The sequence below is a fragment of the Populus nigra genome, chromosome 14, assembly GCF_951802175.1.
Source record: "Populus nigra chromosome 14, ddPopNigr1.1, whole genome shotgun sequence".
Taxonomy (NCBI): Eukaryota; Viridiplantae; Streptophyta; class Magnoliopsida; order Malpighiales; family Salicaceae; genus Populus; species Populus nigra.
The window spans coordinates 950,161-974,236 of NC_084865.1; the positions used below are offsets into that span (position 1 = coordinate 950,161).

Genomic DNA, 24,076 nt, shown 5'->3' on the forward strand with positions numbered 1-24,076 from the left:
AAAGCAAACAAATAGACACGAAAATAGATATAGAAAAACGTCTAAAAATATAAAAAGTCTTCCCTCGCATCCTTCTCTTCTAATATTATAAATATTAATAATTACAGTTAATTCACTAAAATTGACATTAAACAATTCTTTTACAGAAAAAACAAATTCAATTTTTTTTAACAAATTAAGAAAGAGAGAAGAAACGGTCTTTTTTTTTTCTTTTATTATTTTCTTCTCTTAAAACAATTCTTCAAGTAAATGGCGACGGAGGACAACAAGCTCCTCCTCCTCCTCTTCCTCCTCCTTTTCTCTTCTTCTTCGTCATTCTTCGCGATCTCATTTTCATTCTTCAGGTACTCTCTCTCTCTCTCTGTACGTTTGTACGTATGCACACACACACCTTCATATACGCCTATATTATTCGTATTTCCATGCGTACATACATTTTGATCTGATCATCCGATCACTGCTGCTTATAGATTCCATTTCAATCGAAGCTTCCAATTTATCGTTATTTTATTGATTAATTTCATGTAATTTGTTTTCCATTTTACATTCGTTTATTTTTTTGCATTTATTAATCGAATAATCAGTTAATTAGGGTTGATTAACTTTGATTTTCGCAATTGCAGTTGTTGATTTTCTCAGTTACGCGGTGATGATAATTTGGAAGGATTAAGAAACTACTTAGAGAGAGAAAGAGAGTGAGAGGAAGAGAGAGAGGGTTTTTTTTTTTTTTTTTGTAAATGTCCGGTGGTGAGAGAGAGGAGAAGCCATGGAAATGTGGAAAAGCGATTGCAGTGGCGAATTTACAGAGAGTAGGAACAATGGTGAGGGATATAGGAGAGCCTTGTCTTTCACAATCACCTATAAAGGTTGTTATACTTGTAAGACACTACTGTCTCTCATTTATTCAGTTACTTTTTATATTTTGTTAGGTTTCATATTGTTCGTTTATAGTTACTATTGTGATCGGGATTATGCTGTTGATGCGGTAGGTAGGAAGAATGCTTAAGCCGGAGAAGTGGCAATCGACTTTTGATAGTAATGGAAAGGTTTCACGTTTTCAGAAAGCGCTGAAGTTGATTGTTTTAGGGGTATGCTGTTTCACGGTTGCTATATTTGATATCATTCATTAATTCCATTTTCAGTCCTCCTTTGAATAATGAGATGGTGCTGATTTGGTTCTTGCATATAATTTTGGTTCGCTTATCGTTATGAAGTGGGCTGGACTTTCCATGTAACTATTTAACGTTGTTTGCTGCATGGCAGGGTGTGGATCCATCTATTAGGCCACAAGTTTGGGAGTTTCTACTTGGCTGTTATACACTGGGAACCACTGCTGAGTACCGGAGGCAGCTGAGGACAGCACGAAGGTATTTAAGTTTTTTCAATTTTTGACCATATTCAGATGCTAAATTTATGTGTTATTTGTGTGCCCAATATTAGCTGATTCTTTGTTGTTTTGGCTTTCATGCCAAACTAAGAATGCATGAGAGCTGTCTATAGTTTTTCATTCCAGTCTTTGCTTATATATATGGATAAAAAGAGGGAAGATTTTATGTTGTTGGCTGTTATGATCTTAGCCAAAGACATGCATGCCCATACAAAATATTCTCTTTTGGGCTTCAGCATTATTAAGTTGAGCCCTATTGCAGTTGTATCGTGCTCACCTTTCAGTCTTAATAGACAGGATTCAGTTCTTCCATTTAAAAAGAATTGCTGTGATCCTTTTGCTATCATCACAGACTGGACATAACCCAACAAGCTGCAGCAGACTGTCATTAGAGAGTTTGCAGACAACAAAACATGATGCGCGCGCATCATGTATATTAGCATAGTGAAAATATCATTAACTCCATACCATTGATCTTTTTTTCTCTCGTTTTCTTTTCACTAAACCTATGATGTATATATACCATATTGATTTCTTTTTCAGTTTGCCATACTTGCATGATGCAATGGTTAGCTTTTAACACGGTTTATTATTGATTTCTTTTTTTTTTGTGTGTGCGTGTGTGGTGTGTATTTATCTGGCCTAACCAAGTTATTATTGAAGTACCGGGGCAAAAGAAGCTGTTTTATTTTTTTTTAGTATCTTTGAATCGTCCAGAATCCCCAGCTTTATGAAGTCTTTTATGCAGGGAACGCTACAGAGACCTCATCGAGCAATGCCAAAAAATGCATTCAAGTATAGGAACTGGTGCCCTTGCGTTTGCTGTGGGGTCCAAAGTTATGGATATGAGGACACCATCCAAGGATGATGGGAGAGGGGAAGAAGCTACTGTCAAAAGTAGACAAACCTCTGTAGATGTTACTAACAGCTTAGAGAATTATAGTGATTGGAATAATAATTGTACAGATACAGCGTGCACGTGTGCAGGGCAAAGTTCTAGTGATTCTGCTGGACTTGTCAGTGTGAGGGGAAGCTCAGATAGTGCAGCACATGATTCTTCTTGTTTTATACCTACTTCTGGCCCACTCAATAGTGGTTCTCCAAAAAGAGGTGGGGAGGCTCATGGATCAGAGTATGTAGTGGAGAGTTATTTTGATTTTCCTCCTTTACCTGTCACGAATTTGTTTGACAAGAGAGAAGATAAGAAAGAAAGTGGTGTGCTTGATGACAAACCACGTACACAAAGAAAATTGAGATTTCAAGATGACAGGATGCACAGTTTTCAAATTAATAATAATGTAGATTTAATTATTGAATCCAGTGGGGAACCATCTAACCATGCTTCACCTCAGAAGAAATCTGAAATTGAATTAGTTCACCAAGAGGACCATGAACCAGTATTACAGTCCAATAATCTTGGTAATGAGAAAGAAATAGTGGACAAATTGAGAATAGCTGATGTTCCTGAGACACCATTGTTAAATGGAACAACATCTAATGGAGGGGTGGCTGGTGAGAACAGAGTGTCTGAATGGCTCTGGACATTGCATCGAATAGGTACCTCAGTTACAGATTTGTAGTTTCATTTTGAAAGAAAAGCACTGAATGTATCTCATGAATTTTAATGTTATTGCTATTCCTTTGAGCTGACAACCTTTTCTTCTTTCAGTTGTTGATGTTGTAAGAACAGATAGTCATCTTGAATTCTATGAGGATAAAAGAAATTTAGCTAGGATGTCTGACATCCTTGCTGTCTATGCATGGGTTGATCCAGCCACTGGTTATTGTCAAGGTTGCTCTATTAAATTTTAGTCTTCTTCAGTAAAACCCTTACCTATGTTCAAATCTATGAAAATTGTATTCTATTTGAAACTTTAAGCATAAAGTTTGCATGATCATGTGGTTATCTGGTTTTAGGTATGAGCGATCTGCTGTCTCCTTTTGTTGTTCTCTTTGAGGACAATGCTGATGCATTTTGGTGCTTTGAGATGCTTCTACGGAGAATGGTATTACTAACCCTGGCAAACATGTTTAGCTGGATAGCTCGATGTTCTTCTCTAACATGTGTTTTCCTCCTATCCAGCGTGAAAATTTTCAGATGGAAGGACCAACTGGGGTCATGAAACAGTTGCAAGCATTGTGGCACATCTTGGAACTCACAGACAAAGAAATGTTTGCACACCTATCACGTATTGGTGCTGAAAGCCTCCATTTTGCATTCCGGATGCTGATGGTTCTCTTCCGCCGAGAGTTATCTTTTAGTGAGGCTCTGCGGATGTGGGAGGTTTGTTCAGTTGTTCTCCTGCACCGAATGCAATAAACTGTAAACTTTATAATATTGTCTTGATCTAACATGCATACCATGACAACAACTAGCTTGAATAGTTTTGCTAAGCTGATTATGGTATAACATGGAATACCATGTAACTAGAGGTCTTCTGTAATTACTTAGTCTTCCTAGGTTTCTTTGTATCCTTAGGTAATCTGTCAAGATTGCTGGATAATTTCCTGAAATCTGTTTGTTCTCTTCTAAGAGAATGCAGTAATGGAATGTGTTGCTTTGTGGCACTAGAATGAAAAGTTTGGTCTGCAGAACCATGTGGTTGTTCAACTGAACTAGGAAACATCTGAAAAAGGCTGGCATTGCTATTATTGTGTGGATCAGGCATTTCTGAATGTAGAAATAAAGCATGAATCAGTTTTATGAAAGTTGGATAGCAATGCACTTAACTGATAAGTGCTTCTGAGTTCATTTAAGCTCAACGGATATTCCCTGGCCTTTAATGCAGTTTGATGTTTTTTTTTTTTAATTAGCATGAACATGGCTTTTTAAAAGCATCATGTCTTTAGAAGAATCATGAATCCCAAAGAGAGGTTGTAACTTTTTTGCATTATCTCAGGAAGTTGAAATTATTCTGACTTTAATGAAATCATCGATAATGCAGATGATGTGGGCTGCTGATTTTGATGAATCTGTTGTGTGTGATCTAGAGGAGAATTGTCTGGATGCACTGTTGCTAAATGTTCCAAGGGATTGTGAAGGAGATACAAGGGAAGAAAGCATTGAAAATAGTGATGGTAGTTCAAGGGATGGTTCACAATCAAAGCATGGAAATGTTGAGCACCCAACGTCTGACAACACTGGAATGAAATCCGCATCAGTTTATAACTTTTGTGGTTTCACAAAGAATTTTTGGTCAAGAAATGACCGCATGCAGATTACCAATGCAATCTCATCAACTAAGAACGGGAATGATGAATTACCTGTTTTCTGTGTCGCTGCTATTCTCATCATGAACCGGCAAAAGATAATCAAAGAAACTCGCTCAATTGATGATATGATAAAGGCAGGTGTATGGTTTTGTAGTTCTATTACACTGTCTTCTTATAATTAATGTGTTTGTCATAGCTTTGTGACTTTTAATCCTTATCTCTCCTGAAGTGATCTGTGAGACTAAATAAATCTAGTTTATCCGAGTGTGCTCTAGGGAATTTCTTCTTGCACTAGATCTCGAGAAAAGAAACTTAAGGAACTTACATATGAGTGCTCTATTTGTGCTCTTGGATTAACAGCACTACTGTCTGGTATGATTATGGGTTCTTGTAAAATTGCTGGCTATTTTCACTGTTAAATTAAAGATCAATGTCAAATGGATCCTCATCAATATATGCATAGTAAAAAAAAAACACTTGTGTTATTTAATGACAGGACTTTGTTTTGTTTCATTATTTTACTCATTTCACTGACATGTATTTTAATGATTGCAGATTTTCAATGATAGGCTGCTGAAGATTCATGTTAAAAGATGCATACGCACAGCGACCAAACTTCGGAAGAAATATTTTTACAAGGTTAGGTGCTCATTAATATATTTCACTTGAATTAAACAGTAATCTGGTTTTTCCTTTTCCTCTACATAGAAATTGCATCTGTCAGATGAGTGTTCAGTTCTGTGGTATATCTATCTTTTATGACGCCTTTCTTAAAACTAAATTCTTTGAATCAGCTGATCAAAAGCAAGAACCATGTAGTCCAGAATGGTGAATAAGACTGCCAATTTTAGTATTCATTTCACTGACAGAGGCACCATGTTGGCACTTAGAGCTGGTAGCGGTAGTCTGGGATGCTGATTTTGAGTACGGCCTTACAATGTTTTGTTATTTGGATCTTTTATGATGGAGTTATTTAAAGAAAAGTGCTGTTGCCATTCAAAGATATTGTACAGTTGATTGTACTTCCATTGTCTCCTTCACATCTTTGTGAGGTAACTACTTTCAGGTTCTCTTCCCTTTCCTTATTGCAATGAATTACCTGGTGCCAATAAAATTGTAAAGTCATATACACTTGAGTGTTATTTGGCATCTAAGTTCTTCATCATGATCACTTGCATCATTCTTAAAATGAAATACATATTAGTTCGTTCTAGTGAGTTGTGGGTTTGATGAAATGGTTATGGGCCATGTATTTGTGTTTTGGATCATGGTTCTTTGTGGTTTTGAATTTGGTCAGTTTATATGAACAAAAGAAATGCGATTGATGAGATCAAAGATTAAACCAGTAATTAAATGGAAGAATGATTAGGGACAAATACCTCATATCAGATAATTTTCAAAAGGTTTATTTATTTTTTAATTTTTCTTTGGTTTTCCCCTAAGCCAAATAGAATAAGCTTCAATGAAGGTGCTATATGTGACAAGCCGTTTAATTACTTTGTTCATTGTTGGTATAAAGTTTTTGTTCAAACTACCATTGTTCAATGGCATGTTAGTTTCTCTAAGGAGCCTAACAGAGTTTATGGTCGAACTGAAGTCTTGCCCTTTGTTGACCTGTATCTTTCTTCCACTCATAAACATGTGAGAACTTCTTTGCTCTTGAGTTTGAGATTTCTGATTCTGTAACAACATATGTCGGCCCTCCTGGGTCATCTTACATTGAAACACCATATTTAGTTGCAGCAGATGAGGATTACTGGGAATAAAGAAGGATGCACTGTGCAAATTGTCATTTTCTAAAATATCTCTACACTGTAAAAAATGGGTTGGGACATTGGTGCAACTGAAATTTATAACTTTACATGCTTGGACTGATCTAATTCTTTAGAAGGTTTTTTTGGTCATGGTGCGGATAATCATTGCTTGACTCACATTTTTTAATTATAAATTTGAACCTGCTGGTGTGTTTATTTACTTCATTTCTTGTAGTTTTATGTTCAGTAACATTTTTTTGAAGCTAAACCATGCATATAATTGTAGTTGTGGTCAATTTAAGGATCTTCAAATTTTTTTTTTCCAATGTTACAGCATTCTCCTTTCATTTTCCTATCCTCCTTTTGAGGCCAACGGAAAGATCAAAGGTGCCAACAAGTTCATCTTTGGTGCATCCAGGTTCTTATCATTTAACTGCTATGATAATTCTCACAGGTTAGGCAAAGACAACGTTTTCTTTTCCATTGATTTCATTTTTCCAAGTTTTTAGAGGGCAAATTATTATAAAGAGAAGAGAGGTAGAGAGGGAGCAAATTGTTTTGACAATTTTGATTGCCTTGTGCTTTTGTTGAAAGGAGTTTAAAAAATTAACTAAAAGTTATTGAAAGTCATCAACAATTGCAATGGTTGAAATGCTGAAGATGAGTTCTTTACTTGAGCAGGAGTTGTGTAATTTTATTTGTAGAAAGGAAACATTTTTTTCAGGCACATATTTGTATCCTCTATCCTCGACACAAAACAATATCATTTAATTGACAGTATTTTTATGATGACAAATCTACCCTTGTCAAGATCACATCTCTTAGGTTTTATTGGGTTTTGCCATCATTTATGTATCGGCAATTTCGGCGTATCTCTCCTGCATTTCCCGTTAGCACATTGATGTTTCCCATCCTACTCATTGATAGAGCAAGTGACCTTCTTAAGTACTCAAAACCACCAGCAAATTCTTGTGTTATCTGTAGTGTGTCATTGCTGAAAAGTAGTTGCTGATCAACTCCTAGGACAGACTGGTAGGAGAGAACCCTCTTGTAGAAGGATTCTGTGAAGGTGTATTTAGAGCTAGATTCTGGGTTTAGAAACACCAGTGGGTCAGATTGGCCCTTTTTGGTTCTTTGGGGACATTGCTTTCTCATTTGATCTGCAAATGCTTTGTTCATGCTTGGGTCTGGCCTTCCGGTATTGTTGAAATTGTACAGTCGGTCCAAAATGTAGCGACAGTGTGTTCTCCCCATTGAGTGTGCCCCTGATAAGAGTCATATGAGAATTGCCAGAATATGAACTTAAATTTGGGGCAATATGTGGAAGTACCTCTTGACTTGGCACATTTGCATTTGACTGACTTTTTTTCTTTTCAACTTGAACTTCTTTAGAATCACGGCAGTTACTAAGTTACGTGGGACAAGATTTTAACATTAAGATTATAGAAAAACCTTCGAACTAAGGAACACATTTATAGATTCGTCAAATATTACTGATTTCTCGAGTTGTAATACTTTCAGTGCTTACCTAATAGTGTTCCCAGGTCCAACACATCCAGGCCTCTAGACTTGAAATATGCCAATGCTTCTCCCCCTGAGATGGATGGTGATGGGAGATCCACCGTTGCTGCTTTTGATGACACTCCATCCCTTCTTCCTGTAAACACGGGATAAGCTGGTCCGCCTGCCTGTTGGGTAGATGGGTTATAGATTAGTAACAAAATTTAAGTGTCCATGAAGTTTTTATTTGAATTTAGGCAAAATAGGCTATTGCGCTACTGTGTCTAGGGCAATATGCAGGGTGTGTAGGATGTTACCAAATGAACAGCATCCCTGGTAGCCAGGTTGAGAATATCAGCACAAGACACAACACCAGGACACCGTATCTCAAGAACTTCTTTTATTTTGTCAATGGCCGCAAATCCTCCGAGACCCGAGTTTTGTGGAGCTGTCTTCTCTGAGTCTGGTCCGTCAAGAAGAATCGATGCATCACAGCCCTAAGTTAGATAAGAAGAAACAGGTACTAATTATTTCTCAGCAAGTGAAATGGCTTGCCTTGCTTGGTAAAGACACCGAATAAGAGTGGAAGGAAGAAAACGTAGAATAAGATTGAATGGTTGAGAGAGACATACAGTCACAAAGCAATCCGAGTAGAGCAACCGAAGAAGCTTGGCAGTAATGCTTCTATCTGCCTTCCAAAATAACTCTACCTGGTGCCTAACAAACTCCTCTGCATAGGTGCATGTAGTATGCTGCCGGTAGTAATGCCATTTCAACTTTACCGGTGGTTGCAGTGTTATCCCGGCATCCACATTTGCTATACACAAGCATAATGCAGTAGCCAGTAGCAGGAAAAACACGCACTGCTGACCTCTACTCATGTTATCTCCAAGCTATTTCACTCCGAATGCAGCAAGCTTTGTTAACTGATCATGGAATGCATGAACGACGATTTAGTTCTTTTATAGACCAGCTTTTCGGGGTAGTCCACGTGGCATTAGGTTGGATTAAATTCGATAAATAAACTATTTATATAGTTCTTAATTATAATGTTTAGTCTATGATGTTAGTATTAAGGCACCGTGTGAGGGCACACGGCAACTCACATGCTCCAAGGTGTGTTCAACATTCTTCTACGCCATTTTGCTATCAAGCAACGAAGGAAACGTTATCAGTCAGTAAGGAACGTGTAAGCATGTGATCTTTACCTTGGATTTAGGGTTTTCATTCCACTAGGCACAATTTTATGTGATCCCAAATTTTTTTAGGTATCTAGAGTGTCATTAACATTTATGTGGTGTGTTGTCCTAGATGATGAAAATAGTGTATGTTGTTCTGAAATTTCACTTACAAATATATTAAAATAATATATTTTTTTTAATTTTTAAAATTTAATTTTAATACAAGTACATCATGATTCAAAAATAAAAAAAATTAAATTAAAAAAATCATTTTTAAAAAAAATGACCACGCAGCAATTACAAACACTCCTGCCAGTAATTATGAATCATTTACTAGTGTTCGATTTTGTGGACATGATTATCTCATAATAATACCAGTAGCCCACTGTTGTCTTAACACATACATGAGCACGAGTCTCGATTGTTTGTAATTAACGTGCAGTTATCAAAAACGAATCTTATAGTGATTAATGAAACTAGATTATTTAACCTAGTCAGGTCTAGGATCTCAGACAATTGCAACACCTAAAAATCATTTCTTACCAGAAAAAAAATAGTTTGGTTACCCGACAAATCAGAGACATGGAAGCTAGTCTATAACTATGGAAGTATGGTAATATACCAAATAAGATAAATTTATCATATTTTGGAAAGAGTGAACTATTATTTCACGGGATCCCATATATATTTGAGTTGCTATTTTCGAGTAAAAGGGGAAACTATTCAAATCTCTAATTGCGAGACTGAAATTTTTCGATTGAAGGTATTGCGATGGAGATTTACAATTAGATGTACTTGGACATTAATCCACTTCAAAAGCCTTGTAGTGTATGTATTTGGGATTTTGAGGGAGTTTTTTTATGATCACGAGAAATTTACTCCAGCCAAGGACTTTTTTATTTTATTATCACAAGAAATTCACTCCTACTACCTTGCTTAGGATATATAGGTTTTGTTTTTTTAGGCTACATATACCATGATAGCTGGAGGTTCTTTAGCTCAAAGACTATGGAGCTACTTGACGGATTATCGATTTAGCATGGTGATTCAACTCGAAATTTGATCCAAGTTTAGTTTTACTTTGAATCTTTTTAGATATTAATTTGATTAAATTTGAGTAATTTATAACCTAGAAGAGTTTTTGTTAGGTTAACTCTAAGAATTTTTTTTTATAAAAAACCAGAAGCCATATCATTGATCCAAGTTGTTCGATAATTTAGTGACCCGAACTCTAAACCAAATCATACCCTTTAGAAGAAGGCATAAATAAAAATAAGGTATTTGGATAAAAGAAGACGATATTATCTCAGGCAAGGTGGTGTTGCTGCTTTGATTTGTAGCTAATTTCAAACCAAATCTAATCCCTCTAGAAAAAATCATTTGAAATGCATTTACTAAACATATTATCATATAAACGTTAGATTAATTTTGAAGTTAATGGCACAGAAAGGTTCCATTATTATAGTCTTTAGTGATTATTTTATTCGATAATATAAAATGATATTCTCAAATCATTTTATGTGTCAAGCAAGATTAAAGATTTTCTCCAAACAATCGTAAAAAAACACTCTTTAATTAATCAGTATGGCGCATTCGAGGAAAAAAAAATCTCTCGAAGTGCTGGATTCAAGATTCGAATTCAGAAAATTTAAAAAAACACAACATCTTTAAAGCCACTGGCTTCAGATTTCTCTTTGATGATTTCTACATACGTTATATTATGTGATAATTAATGGGCAATTTGCAGCAGCTGATACAACTGTAAAGTTACTTGAATTGTATTTGGCTGCTTAATTGAAGGTCAAGTCTAAAACATGCAACACGAAATTAGTTAAAGAAGCAACATCCGACTTTTGCCTTAGGAGGCTAGAAATCATGGTCCCAAAGAGAAATCTGAGGTCTTTTTAAGGCCTTTCTTCTCATGGGATTCCAAAGAGATGTTTGCAGACCTGAGGTAAGAGCAAGGCTCAGCTTAAAAAACCATGGATTTGCTATTTCTATGCCAGGTTTGAAATGAAATTGAAAGGTCTAGGTTCAAGCTTTGTTTTGTCAAAAAGCCAAATACTTTACCACTTACTTGGCTTTTTGCCAATCCCTTTAGGCTTTGGTTGAAATGAAAGGTTTTGGTCTTAAAACTTGCTTTCCCTTGTAGCTTTTAGAGATTTTTTATAACAATTTCTATGATTTTGAGTGATTGTATAGAAACATAATAGATCATATGGACCTGCCTTACGCAAGGCTCAAATTGTTTTTCTTTTCATGAAAAATATGATCCGCCTTGCATGTATATTTCAAAGGAGGAAGAAGACAAGACAAATATGTGACTTGGGATATAGATTCAACTGTGTCAAATAAATTGATTTTAGTTCTATTAGTTATTAAAAAAGTTAATAATGACAACAAATAAATTAAATAAAAAAATCATGATAACCTAAAAAAAAATTCTGAAAAAATAACAACGATGTAACTCAATTTTCAATTCATTAAATACAAAAATATTAAATTAGGTAAAAACTTATCTAAAAAATTAATCTGAGTCAATTGAAATTAGCATGACATACTTGTAATCCAAGAATCAAGGTCAAGTCAACCTAAGTTATCCCACCAAACTCATAACTTAGGTGATGAGATCGTGATAATCTAATAAAAAAAAATAAAAAAAAATCACAAAAGCCATTAAAAAAAACAAATGTAAACTCATGTTAACTTTTCAAACTCGTAACTCGAGTTAGTAAACCAAAAACACTTTATCTAGACTTAATTCTCAATTAATTAAATGTTGAATGATGAAATTTTAAAAATAATTTCAATTATATAGAAGAATTAGAAAAATAGCAATTAAAAGAATGAGAATCAAAATTAAAACACAAAATAAAATTTATTTTTAATTGAATGGTGAAATTGGAAAGAAAAATCAATTTAATAGAAGAACCTAAAAAAATCAAAAGAATGAGGATCAAAATTGAAATAAGAAATACAAATGATTTTTTTTATTAAACATTGAAAATAAAAATCAATTTAACAAAATGCACAAAAAATACCACATGCATGACCTTGTATGGAAGAGGACACAACTACACTTTTAATGACATGAAGTAAAGTGGGTTTTGGACTTGGATGATAAGAGGTGCGCGAAACAACTTTTTGTTTTTTGTATTTTGTTTGTTTTTTATATTTATTTAAAAACTAAAATTTCCTTACGATGACATGAGATAAAAAACATTGTGAAAAGATGAAAAAGTCCCATAACACTAATTTTAATTAATTTTTTTTTTGCTTTAAAAGGCATTTTAGTTGTTTTATTATGGTTTTTATTTTTTGTTACTTTTTCATATTTGGTTAAATACCAAATTCTTCTCTTAGCTAAACCTGATAAGAAAAAAAAAACTCCAGTAGTCATTTTAAGTTTTTTTGTGAAAAGGGCAAGACCATTCAAACACTATATTCAATCAATATTGTTATCATTTCTTTTTTAGCTTTTGTTAATAATAAATACAGACTATCAAGGAGGAAATGACTAGTATGAACACCTGTGTTTAATGGTTAAAAAACCAAGTATTTTAACCGTAGATCAAGATTATTAAACTTAGCAAGTTGATCTGATACATTGTACAAGCCCTATCAGACATAAATGAATCTTCGACGCAATTAATGACTAAAACATAAATGCTCGCATGAGCTCTCTTTCATTCATATTAGCTATTTCCCTATCAGACAATGATTGCATATATTTTCTAAGATTTTTTTGGCGCTGTGTCAACCTGCCCAATCTATTGAAAGTGAATTGACCAAAAGGCAAATTTCCAAGAGTGAATTATTATTTATTCCTTTTATTTCTTTCTTAATTCTTATGGTTTTAATAAAAAGAATAAACGGCAATCAATCGAAATAACAGATTTTTGCTCTTAAATTATTTCAAGGAGATAAAAAAAATCATCACAATAACATGCCAATCATTCAATACACAATGCATAAATAAGTGTTTTTTTTATTAACGTGGATATTCGGGTCAGCTTGCGTGTATCTTAATTAATTTTACGGATCCTAAAATTAACTATCATTTAAATCTTTAATAATTATCATATTAGTAATTACAATTATATATAAAAAAAACAATTCCTTGATAGCAAATTCCTAGCACTTGATAAACTACTAGAAGAATTGTTTGGTTAAAGGGAAAGACCTCCCCCCTCCAGCCTACCTAAAGCAAGTACAAGAGACATCACTTTCCTCTGAGAGCATCTATCTAGTGCAAGGACCACACTAGGGAATCCATCCATGGTTGCTTATTGCCACTTTGTGAGTAGATAGATACACTTCCGGACACGAACAGACACCATGTCCAAGTGTTGATGATTGTTAAAGCCCAATTTGTCTCCTGTCAAATCTTCCAATCTCGTACATCTTGTCTGGGCAATTCTCTGTATTCATTTCCTGAAGTGACCCTAATGGACACAAGCCTAGATTTCCAGTCTCTACGAATTGAAATCTTTCTTGTTAAATGATGTGAGGTTCTTGTATGGAAAAAGTCTTTGAAATCATACACAAATCCCATAATGTTATTTTTTATTTAAATTAAAGAAAAATGATTATGAGAAAAATGCTTGTCTCCTACCAATTCTAAACTTTGACCTCATCAATGAATTTATCATATATTATTATTATTATTATTATTATTATTATTATTATTATTAACACCATCCATATGAAATATCAACAACCGGACTTCAATTTGACTCTTCTATTGTTGTTTTTTACTTTTAAATTATTGTGTTCTATCATTTTCAAGATAAAATGTTGAGACTCGAAAATGTTTGATTTAACAACTTAATTATGTTGAGACTTGCTAACGATTGAGTAATCAATTTGGTAGGAGAGTCATTATTATTTTTATAAGATATGCTAATGATGGACAGATTTTAAATAAGTTAATCAATAATCCAATAAAAATATAAATAAAAATATGTTTGATTGAAAGGATAAAGATAGAAATATAATTATTGTTTTTGCTTAAAAATTACTTTGTTTGGTCTATTTAACAACAAAATTCTATTATTTACAAAAAATATAGTATTAAAAAAATTCTATTTGTTGATTGACATAAAAAAAGTACAAATGCCTAAAATCAGCCTTCACAATTCACAATTTTATTTTTTATTTTTAAATTTGATCTCATAACTCCTCAAAATAATAAAATCATGAAACCCCTTAAAAATACCTAATCCAACTCCTTTCCTTAAATCCCAAAAAGTTTCCTAAAATCATAAAACCCAAAACTGGAATTAACCATAAAATCAAATTACCATAATTAAATACAAACAATTCATAATGACACAAAGGGCAGATTAGTCATTCACCTAATTCTCCACATCCACCTTCTCTTCCTACACTATAAAAAATTAAAAATACACTCCAATTTCCCCCTTTTTTAATAAAAATTCCTTTATTTTCCTCTTCAGCCCTCCCAACCTTCAAAAATAAAAAATAATAATTAAAAAAAACCCTTCCCCTCTGAATTCCGTACACCTCCCCTCTCTCCTCTCTTAATTTCTCTAGAATTTCATTTTGAATAGAGTTCCCTTCAGTCAAGAACACACTCTGTATATAGATATACATAAAAAGATTGAATCTTTTTTTTTCTTTTTAATAAAGATTCAATTTTTTTTTCTTATTTTTTGTATAGACAGTTAGAAAATAAACTTTGGAAAAAGATTGTCTTTCAATGGCAAACCCATCTGGGACAAATAATCAAGATGGCAATCAAGCTCCTTCTTCATTCAATGGAAACAATCCAAGTAATGGTAATTCAGACCCTTCTTCTGGTTCTTCTTTGAAGCACAATCCTGGTATATCAACTGACTGGACTTTTGAAGAACAGACAATTCTTGAAGAGGGATTGGTAGAGTAAGTTTTTTTGCTTTTTGGGTTTTTCTTGTTTTGAATTTTGATGATTTTGTTGGTGTTTTTTTTGGAAGGTGTCTTGAATTTAATTTTTTTTTTGTTATTTGAGAATCTTTCTTGGTTTGTATATTGGTTTCTTTGGAATTTCGAGGGGCTGACGAGTTTTTGATTATTCGATAAATTATTGTTTGGTGAATTGCAGCTGGAGTTGAAATTTGAATTCTTTTTGGTGTTTGTAGGGTTTGCTCTTGTTGGATTATTTGGTATTACCAACAATTCTGCAGTAGTTATAGTTATTTGGTATTTGGAATTTCGAGGGGCTGACTAAAATGAGTTTCTAATGAAAGTCTTAGCATGGATTGTTGCTAAATAATTTGTTGAAATATGATTTTTTACAAAATTAAAGCAGTCCAACTCAATTTTTCAATGAATTTTCGGTAGGTAATCTCTTACATTCGTTGTGAACCAAAGTTTCGCTATCAAGTTAAGTTTCAGATAAGGAATCTTTTCTCTGTGAGGTAATCAAGTTGCAGTCTTAAACAGCATAATGTTGTTTATATCATATTCTGAAGCAGAACATTATTAACCAAGTTCCTTGTTTTCCCCTCACTCCACTCTCTGCGGTCTAGATTTTTCACAAAATTAAAGCACTCCAATTCAACTTTTCAATTAAGTTTTGGTAGGTAATCTCTTACATTCGTTCCGAACTGAATTTTAGCTATTGAGTTAAGTTTCACATAAGAAATCTTTTCTCTGTGAGGTAATCAACTTGCAGTCTTAAACAGCGTAATGATGTTTATATCAAATTCTGAAGCAGAATCATTATTAACCAAGTTCCTTTTTTTTTTCCCTCGCTCCACTCTTTGCGGTCTCTAATACAATAACTTGGCTATGGATTTTAGTTTATGGTTGCATTGTCTTTCAATATAACTGCATAAATGATTATCCAAAACCATACTAATTTATTTCATTTAATCATTGGTGCCTTACCAATGAGAACTTGCAAATAGAGTCACTGTCCTCAATTTGTCACAAAAATATCTTTATTACTTTTATCTTTTATCTGATCAAGTGATAAAATTGCCATCCTGGATCAATAATTTAGAAAAATATTATTAGTTGAAAAGCATTGTTCTTCAGCTACGAGATCCTTTTAGCTGAGTGTTTGAAATTTTTGGCGTACTGTTATTCCCAAAAGGTAATGTCTGTTGTTTAGTACTTCTTTTTAGTTACCTAGTAAGCTACAGAAAGAAAGTTGTATAGAAAAACGATTATCATGGGAACCACAGCGACATGAAACGAACTCTTCTTGAGCAATCATGAACTAAATTTCTCTTTTCTTTTTTCTTTAAGTTGTTGAATCTTCAATTTTCAGTCAAAGAGTCAGTAATTTACTGGACAAAAAAGAAAGATAATGAAATTCAATTTCTTTAACCTAGTACTGGTTCACAGTTGATTAATCTAAAACCTGATTTTCCTTATCTCCCACAGTTTTGCAGAGGAAACAAACGTAGTACGTTATGCAAAGATAGCTATGAATCTACCAAGCAAGACAGTCCGAGATGTTGCTTTGCGTTGCAGATGGATGAATGTAAGTTCTCTTAGTCTAATATCTTGCTACATGAAGCCTTTGTTAAATCGTTAGCATCAAGACTTTTGTTCTTAAGATTGCCAAAACTTGCTAATTCTCTAGTTAAATAATCAATCAACCTATGAACGATTTATATTTGGAACAGTGCATATCTGGTTTACAAGAGAAAGCTTGGGAAATAAATCACTTGGTGGTTCATTTTGTAGCTTTACTTTATTGCTAATTATATTTTTTATATGATGCATCTGTTGGCTGCGAGTCAAAACTACAAACTGATTTATTTCTGTCCAGAAAAAGGAACAGAGCAAGCGAAGGAAGGAAGATAATCTAGCACGTAGAAGTAGAGATAAAAAGGTATGATGTCTTTTATTTTGTGGTGAATCTCTTCTGTTGGAGTTGCTCTAATTTTTTATTTTTAAATTATGGTACATCTTGTTGAATTAGCACACACATTTAACTGGGCTTAAACACATTAATTTCTTCTGTATTATTTGTATATTGTGTAAATTTATTGTCTTTTACTTAATTGGGCGGTCCTGTGTCTTGAACTGAAGGTTTACTGCTCAGGCCATAGTTGTGTCACAAGCAGGGTGTTAAAAACCCAGCTGTGGGCCATAGTTTGTTCACCATAACACCGAGATAGTTTCTCATTCGGACCTGTACCGTTGTCAACCTGCAGGATTTACCAGACAAGTGAGAAATATAGGCTAGTAAATGATAAATCTGATAAGGATGGGCATGAAATTGGCACAATTCATGCAGAAGCTTTTAGATTATGTTCTCTCAACCTTTTCAAAGGAAAATATGCTTTAGAGTGCCTAAAGTTTCATTTAATTGGCATAACTAAATTTCTAATGTATGAAACTGGTGATTGCCAAACAATTTGGCATTTATGGTTTCAAAGACAATTCCTTTTCTGACACATATTAACCTGTGGCATCACACAGTACATAACAATACACAACGTGTAGCGAGAATCTTTAAAAGTGATTGTGGTTTCTTGGAATGAACGATGCTAATGTTATATGTTCTGCTTTCTTCTTCACAGGAAAGACATGGTGATCCTTCTGCAAAGACTTCTAACTTCATGGCTGCCCACCCCAGTGTTTCTCCATTTGCAACTCCAATGATGCCACTGGAAAGTGAAGAAGGCATCTCATATGATGGTGAGGGTTCTATACTTCACAAAACTTGTTTATTCCAAACAGTTTTGGAAACGCATCCTTTTCCTTTTCTTTTTTTGTAACTTTATCTGCTTATCCTTGTTACTTCAATTTGCCAGCTTTTGGCCAAGCTTTAGTTGTCAGTGGCTTCCTAATTAATCGTGAGATTTTTACCACTTATGATGTGTTTATTATGAAGGTAAAGGGGGTGAAATATGCTTGGTAAAATCGTGAAACTATTGTTTTTTATGGCTCATTCTCTCTCTTTTATGTATTTAACACCCATTTTTTCCTTTTCCTTCCACCACACATCTGGTGCCCGCAAAATATATATTATTTTATATTTTGTATTTATGTGTAACTTAAAATTTGATTTGACTTGCATTGGGATCCCCTAATACCTTTAAATTTCTGAACTCCTACCAAACATCCTTAACACATTCTGCAGCCCCTTAAATTTTACACCCTTACTATTTTACTTTCAAAATATAAAATTTTGAACTCCTATCAACAAAGCCTTAGTTTTTCCAGACATCTTATGTTTGTTGTGTTAATACTGTAGTATTTATAACCCTTTGGCTACTGTCCTGTTACATTAAAGAGCTATGATTTGCCCCTTGCAGCAATTGGTGGAGTTACAGGAGAGCTTCTTAAGCAAAATGCACAGATTCTAAATCAAATTTCTGCAAACCTTGCAAGTTTTCAGGTGAATACTTCTGTCATGATCTCATTATTTCACATTATTCGTTTACTGAATTTAGAGTTAGGAAAGTATTTATGCAGTATGATATGGGTCTCCTTCCAACACATCCTTTTCACTTAGATGATTATATATGGTGCGATTATCTGATGAATGCAATTTTATATTTTGTATAATCCGTCAATAACTTGATGCATGAAACAAATGATTTGAATGGGTTTGACTAGATGCATTGTTTGCCTTTACTCTCGCTCCCTTCCTCATGTATGTGTTACTCAAACAACATCTCTTACTGTTTGCATGCGATATTTTTTATGAGTGCTCTTTTATTGCAAGTCTCCCTTTGTGCATTTTGGTGGCCATCAACTGAAATTGCGTTCATTTATTGTCATCTTTTCAGATACAGGAGAACCTCAATCTTCTCCGCCAAACACGTGACAACATCTGCAAAATTATGAACCAGTATGTTTTTAGTTCTTCATTTTTTTATCACGTAGATTTTATGATGGCTTAATACTGTATATTTCTTCACTCTTTTTTCTGTGTTTGTGTGCATAAAAGCATTCATTTGCTATTTGTTTTCTTTGTAGATTTCTTTTTCATAAAAGATGCAAGTCATCATTTTGTATGTTTATGCATGTTTACGCATTTCCATCATTTGATTGACATATAAATAGTCATACACGCTGAACTACACATCTGGTTTAAGACTTGTAAATGTTCTTACACTGTTTATAGGCTTGCATATAAAGGGAAATGCAGACCAATCCTCGCTTGAGTGGGCTTGTGGACAGGCTCACCAATGCCAAATGTGTGAATTTCTGTTAATCATATTATGCTCTAACTTTTAAGAGCATTTATTGTTTGAAGCACAATCAACGAAGGACCTGCATTACTTTGCAAATATTGTAGTTAAACACCAATGACCTTTGATCCAAATTTCAAGCTGTCTAAAGACCCATGATCATCCTCTACCTAAAAACAAAAGAAATTGAGAGTTTGTGTGTTGGGGGTGGGGGTGGGTGGAGGCTGTAGCAAAAGCAGTTGCTGCCTACCAAAGTTTGGACCCAATTTATTGGGTTGAAATCAAGCTTCGGTTCAAGTATTTTGATCCAAGCGGAGTCCAAGCAGTGCGATACTTGGTTTTGTCATGGTTGTGGGGGTTTTCAAAGAACACATTTAGTAACACCTGTTTGATGTGCGATTTTACACTTCCTTCTGCTGCTTATGCTCCATATAGTCTTCTATCAAATCAATTGAAATCTCAATTACAGATATGATTAAAGGTGTTAGGTTAGAGTCTAAGAGTGATATAGTTAGGATGAATGGAGTTTTTTTTTTCCCAGATAGAATCCCTGTTCATTTCGTTTTATTTGCAGGATGAATGATGTGCCAGAACTAATGAAGCAGATGCCACCACTTCCAGTCAAGTTGAACGATGATCTAGCTGACACCATCCTTCTGCCTCCAAACCTTCCTAGGCCATAATCATCTTCAGTCTGTTAACAAGGCATGATCAAACCTTCTAATGCAAGCATCAATCTGCCTGTAGAAAATAACTGCACCAAGCTGACCATCATTTTCCAATGTGAAATGCCCTCCTAGTTCAGCTTGCCATTAACTGCAATGGCTTTTAGTTTTTTTTTTTAAAAAAAAAAAAAAAACTCCCCCCCTCGTATATTTTTACTTCGATGTAGTTTATGCCTAGAAAGCAGGGAATGAAGAATAATAATAAATAGTGTTGGATGTCATTGGCTGTCTTGATGAAAAATTTGTGCCTTTACCTTCTGATTAGAGTGTTGTGCTAAGTAAATATTAAGGCGCTTTCTTTGTGAGATGAAAACTCCAGGAAAGTTTGTGGGGTTTTCGTGGGCGTAATTTAGATTATCTTCTGTAGCAAGGAACTGCTTCTTTTTTTTTTATTCTCTGTTAAAACTTCTTTTGGGCTTCATGGATCAAGCTATCACTGTAGTTGTTATAGCCCTAGAGGAGCAACAATGGGCAATTATGGCTCATCCTTTAAATAGTTCTCAGTCATGTCTCAGATTTTCAGTTGAATTCAATTCCATTTTATCCCTCTCTTCACCGACAAAGCAAGTCAATCGCCTTGTTTCAATTGTAACTGCAAACTTGTCTGAGAGGGTTGAATTTTGTGTATTTAGTGTTGTGGTGGTGATACGATAAAAGTTCAAAATAGTATAAAAAGGTTGTATAATGCTTCTATGATTAATAAGAAAGATGGAGATGAAAGGAACATCTCTCTCTACATTTGTTTCGAAGTTTAACAATTCAATTTAAAATTGCTTTAAATTTAGATTTATTTTATGTTTTAATCTCCTCAACTAAACATATTTTTCTTTTTCTTTTTCTTTTTATACTGCTTTCGTCTGGGCACTCACCAACCTCAACCTTATTTTCTTGCGCAAATAGAAACCTCAAATTGTTTGGCAAAGCCTCCAAATTAGGCTGAGTAGCAGGTCTCTCAAAGGCAAGTCATATCTCCATGCCCGAGCAGGGTGGTTGTCGCTACTCTGGGGATTCATCAAACTTGTGCAAGAAATTCTTGCAAAAAACAACCGTTTGGATTGAATAATTAATCTGTAGCGCTTGGTTAGAAAAAAAAAAAACAGAGATAAAAAGAACATATCTCTCAATATCTTCTGTTCTGAAAACACAAACAAAGACCTTTGTTTTTTAAACCGAAAAAATACATGTATTCTCTACCGTGTAATACCAACTTAAAAAACGAAAAGTAACATTCATTTGACTTTCACTAAAAAATTGCTACTCTCTAGAAAATGACCAGAAACTACTCGGAAAGTAGCCGACATGCTAGCTAATGAACTCCTCCTCTCCTTCATCATTCACTGAGATTGATTTTTTGGACTCATAGTGGGATGAATTGGCAACCATTTTGCTTTGATTAAGCTAAATTCCATCTTCTTTTAGTGCATAAAAAAACCATTACATTTTCAGCTTTGGAAAGTATCCGACATGCATCGACTTTCAGCTATTAAATTGATGTAGGTTTTCTACGTAGTTGTAACATAATTGCTTCTTTTTTTCTCTCAAAAAGGACACTTGAAGTTACTTAAGAAATAATAGTCCCCTTGCCAACTTTCCTTCGTCAAAAAACGGACACATTAATACTCTGAACGTTAGCACCACGATAAAGAGAGAGACTATGTCTGCCTCTATAACGTAACGTAACTTAGCATAGATGCAACTAATACGAAATTAGGAAGTATTTTCCCTTAAGAAACTGTGCATGTCATAACTAGCGTAAAGGGATAGATTTGGACCATCTTATACTCTACAATCTTGTATCCACTAGGCCATTTATTACTCTTGAAGTTGAGTATCTGCTTATGAAGGTGAGTATCTTAGGTAAAGTTATTAATCACGACTTGACTCGTGATCTGAATTATATATCTTTCAACCGGTTAATCCGAGTAAATCTAAAACTATGATGTTCAATTATTGTGCATTTGGGGGGTCCAAAACACACCAACAAAATGACTCTAAATTTCCCCCCTTCTTGAATTCTTTGCGGTCAATTTAAGCCGAAAAAACAATAAAATCATATCTTTTTACCTTTGTACTGTTGAAATGATTATTTTATTTGTTGTATCTTGTTGACTTCTCCTTGGTGGCAAGTGGTGAGAAGAGGGTTCCTTTCTCTTTCAAGTTTTAACAAGCTAGGCAAGGCAACATGTGTGCTACTTGTCTTTTAATACAGTCTTAGTTAGATTCATTAACACCTTAAATAAAGAAACAAGTTACAAATCAAAAGACGACGACCCAATGCCCAAAGGGGTCTTTACCTTGACCAGAATGCAAGATTTTGGTCTATTTTTTACTCTATAAGAGAGGAGACAAGGAGATGGACTTTTGGGGGGGAAATAAATTCCTATTTCATGGGCTGAAAATCACACACGATCCCTTCACTTTTTACATCTTTTCAAGCTAATTCCTCTACTTTATACTTAATCAACCCAACCCTTTTGTTTCCAAGCACTGAATATGAGAACTCCTATCCAATTATTTCATAATATGATGTATTTATAATAGAATAAAGATGGTTTTATGATTGATGTTTATTCACAAAAGTAGTACACAAGGTTATCATGCACTGATTATGGCAATACAATATTGCTTTAGGGCCAATGATCAGGAAATGTAGTGCTGATTAATATGGAGCTAATCAAGGAGATCTGATTATGTGCATGATTGATGGTTCGTGAGGTCTCCTTGATCTGATTGTATCCATGATTGTTGGTTGGTGAGATATCCAAAACATGCCCCCACAAGATGGTACTGCTTCCATCGAAGACACCAATCTTGGACCGTAGAAAGCCTAGACTTTGCTAAGAGAGAGGCTGTGTTAATGCATAAACAAGTTGATCCTTGGTTGAAATATGATTGACTTGAAGCTGACCTTGATTAACCTTCTCACGAACAAGAACAAAATGGTAATCAAGCGCTAAGTGTTTTATTCGTGAGTGAAACACATGATTGGCACAGAAATTCGTGGCACCAAGATTATCACTATAAATGATGGGTAACATAAGCACTTTAAGTGTCGAAACAACTATAAGCACTTTGAGAGTTAGAATATCCGACAAAAACACAGAGACGAAATTTAGCTTGAAGTTTATTTTAAGTGTAGGGTCGAAGTTATGGATAACACAAACAACCAAAAGTGCATAGCTTTTTGGCAGCTAGCCAATTATTTATAGAGCTTTTTAAAATGATGTTTTTCATATCTAGAAGTGGTGTAGACAATCAATTAATTAGATATATTGCTGTTCGAAAAGTAAAAGACCAGAATATTGAAGGCACCAATTTCAACAATGTGATGATGTCGATGTTCGACAGCTCTATTGTGTTAAGGTACAAGAAAATGAGTAATACGCAAATAAAGTTTTTAGTTTTTGATACTCACCACCACCACCATCTGTAGAATTCTATAAACTGTGAGAAGAAAATGTTTAGCAATTGCCTTGAATTTAGGAAGTATGTTATAGACATCGGACTTGTTTTTCATCGGATAAAGTCATGTATATTTAGTAAAATGATCGATGAAATTGATGGGGCCGGTCCCCAAACATCACTATAAACTAGATCAAGTGGATAACGACTTGTAAGTGTTGAAGTACCGAAAGGGAGTTGATTACTGTTGTTATTGCACAAGCAAGATTCACACGAGAAAGACTTCAGATTAACTGAAGAAATGGGAATAAAGAGATTTTTAAGTAATTGCTGCAAGATATGAAGAGAAGGGTGTCCCAAACGATTGTGCCAAGTTGATAAAGGAACACTTGTGCTATTCAATACCATTAGAGAATCTGAGGAAGTAGTTTGAAACTCTGGCCACTCATAGGTATCATCTTTATTAGGAGTAACTAACTCCTTGAATTAACTTCCAATGCTATTAATGATGTGAATTAAAGCTCCGATTTCAGTTACTGGGGTGTCATTAATAGCAAGTTCATCCATGATGGACTTTGTAGATTGAAGATAGTCTGAAACAGAGCAGGAACCACAAAAGAGAGTCAATTTATCATTCAAGTGCATAACACGAGATCATGATTGGTTAGCAAAAAGATTGTTTAGCTTCTGCTAACCTTTTGAGATGTTTTGGATAAGTCTATGAGAGTGACAACACATTCAGAAACCGAAGAAG

General features: G+C 34.3%; 3 protein-coding genes across 7 annotated transcripts; 2 read left to right on the forward strand and 1 right to left on the reverse strand.

Annotated features, from left to right (window-relative positions):
- The first annotated feature begins 205 nt into the window (after positions 1-205).
- Positions 206-7,150, forward strand: LOC133673194 (uncharacterized). Of its 5 annotated transcripts, none has more exons than XR_009834957.1 (12): positions 206-344; positions 624-878; positions 990-1,088; positions 1,264-1,367; positions 2,136-2,944; positions 3,057-3,179; positions 3,305-3,393; positions 3,471-3,671; positions 4,333-4,734; positions 5,156-5,239; positions 5,395-5,652; positions 6,689-7,150. XR_009834957.1 is itself a non-coding variant. In XM_062093897.1 (11 exons), the coding sequence occupies exons 2-11, from the start codon at positions 738-740 to the stop codon at positions 5,434-5,436; spliced, it is 2,094 nt and encodes a 697-aa protein (XP_061949881.1). In that variant the 5' UTR covers positions 206-344; positions 624-737; the 3' UTR covers positions 5,437-5,765. The 5 variants fall into 5 exon arrangements, 1 of the variants encoding a protein (XP_061949881.1); XR_009834958.1 differs by having other exon boundaries at positions 624-866; XM_062093897.1 differs by lacking the exon at positions 6,689-7,150 and having other exon boundaries at positions 5,395-5,765.
- Positions 6,998-8,800, reverse strand: LOC133673195 (probable peroxidase 26). The gene is made up of 4 exons (XM_062093898.1): positions 8,487-8,800; positions 8,172-8,351; positions 7,883-8,042; positions 6,998-7,619 (listed from the first exon to the last, which is right to left on the reverse strand). Exons 1-4 carry the CDS (start codon positions 8,733-8,735, stop codon positions 7,183-7,185), a joined length of 1,026 nt encoding a protein of 341 aa, XP_061949882.1. The 5' UTR covers positions 8,736-8,800; the 3' UTR covers positions 6,998-7,182.
- A 5,671-nt stretch (positions 8,801-14,471) lies between these two features.
- On the forward strand, positions 14,472-20,483 carry LOC133672475 (uncharacterized). The gene is made up of 7 exons (XM_062092905.1): positions 14,472-14,939; positions 16,428-16,527; positions 16,819-16,881; positions 17,576-17,693; positions 18,314-18,396; positions 18,791-18,852; positions 19,770-20,483. The coding sequence occupies exons 1-7, from the start codon at positions 14,758-14,760 to the stop codon at positions 19,876-19,878; spliced, it is 717 nt and encodes a 238-aa protein (XP_061948889.1). The 5' UTR covers positions 14,472-14,757; the 3' UTR covers positions 19,879-20,483.
- The last annotated feature ends 3,593 nt before the right edge of the window (positions 20,484-24,076 follow it).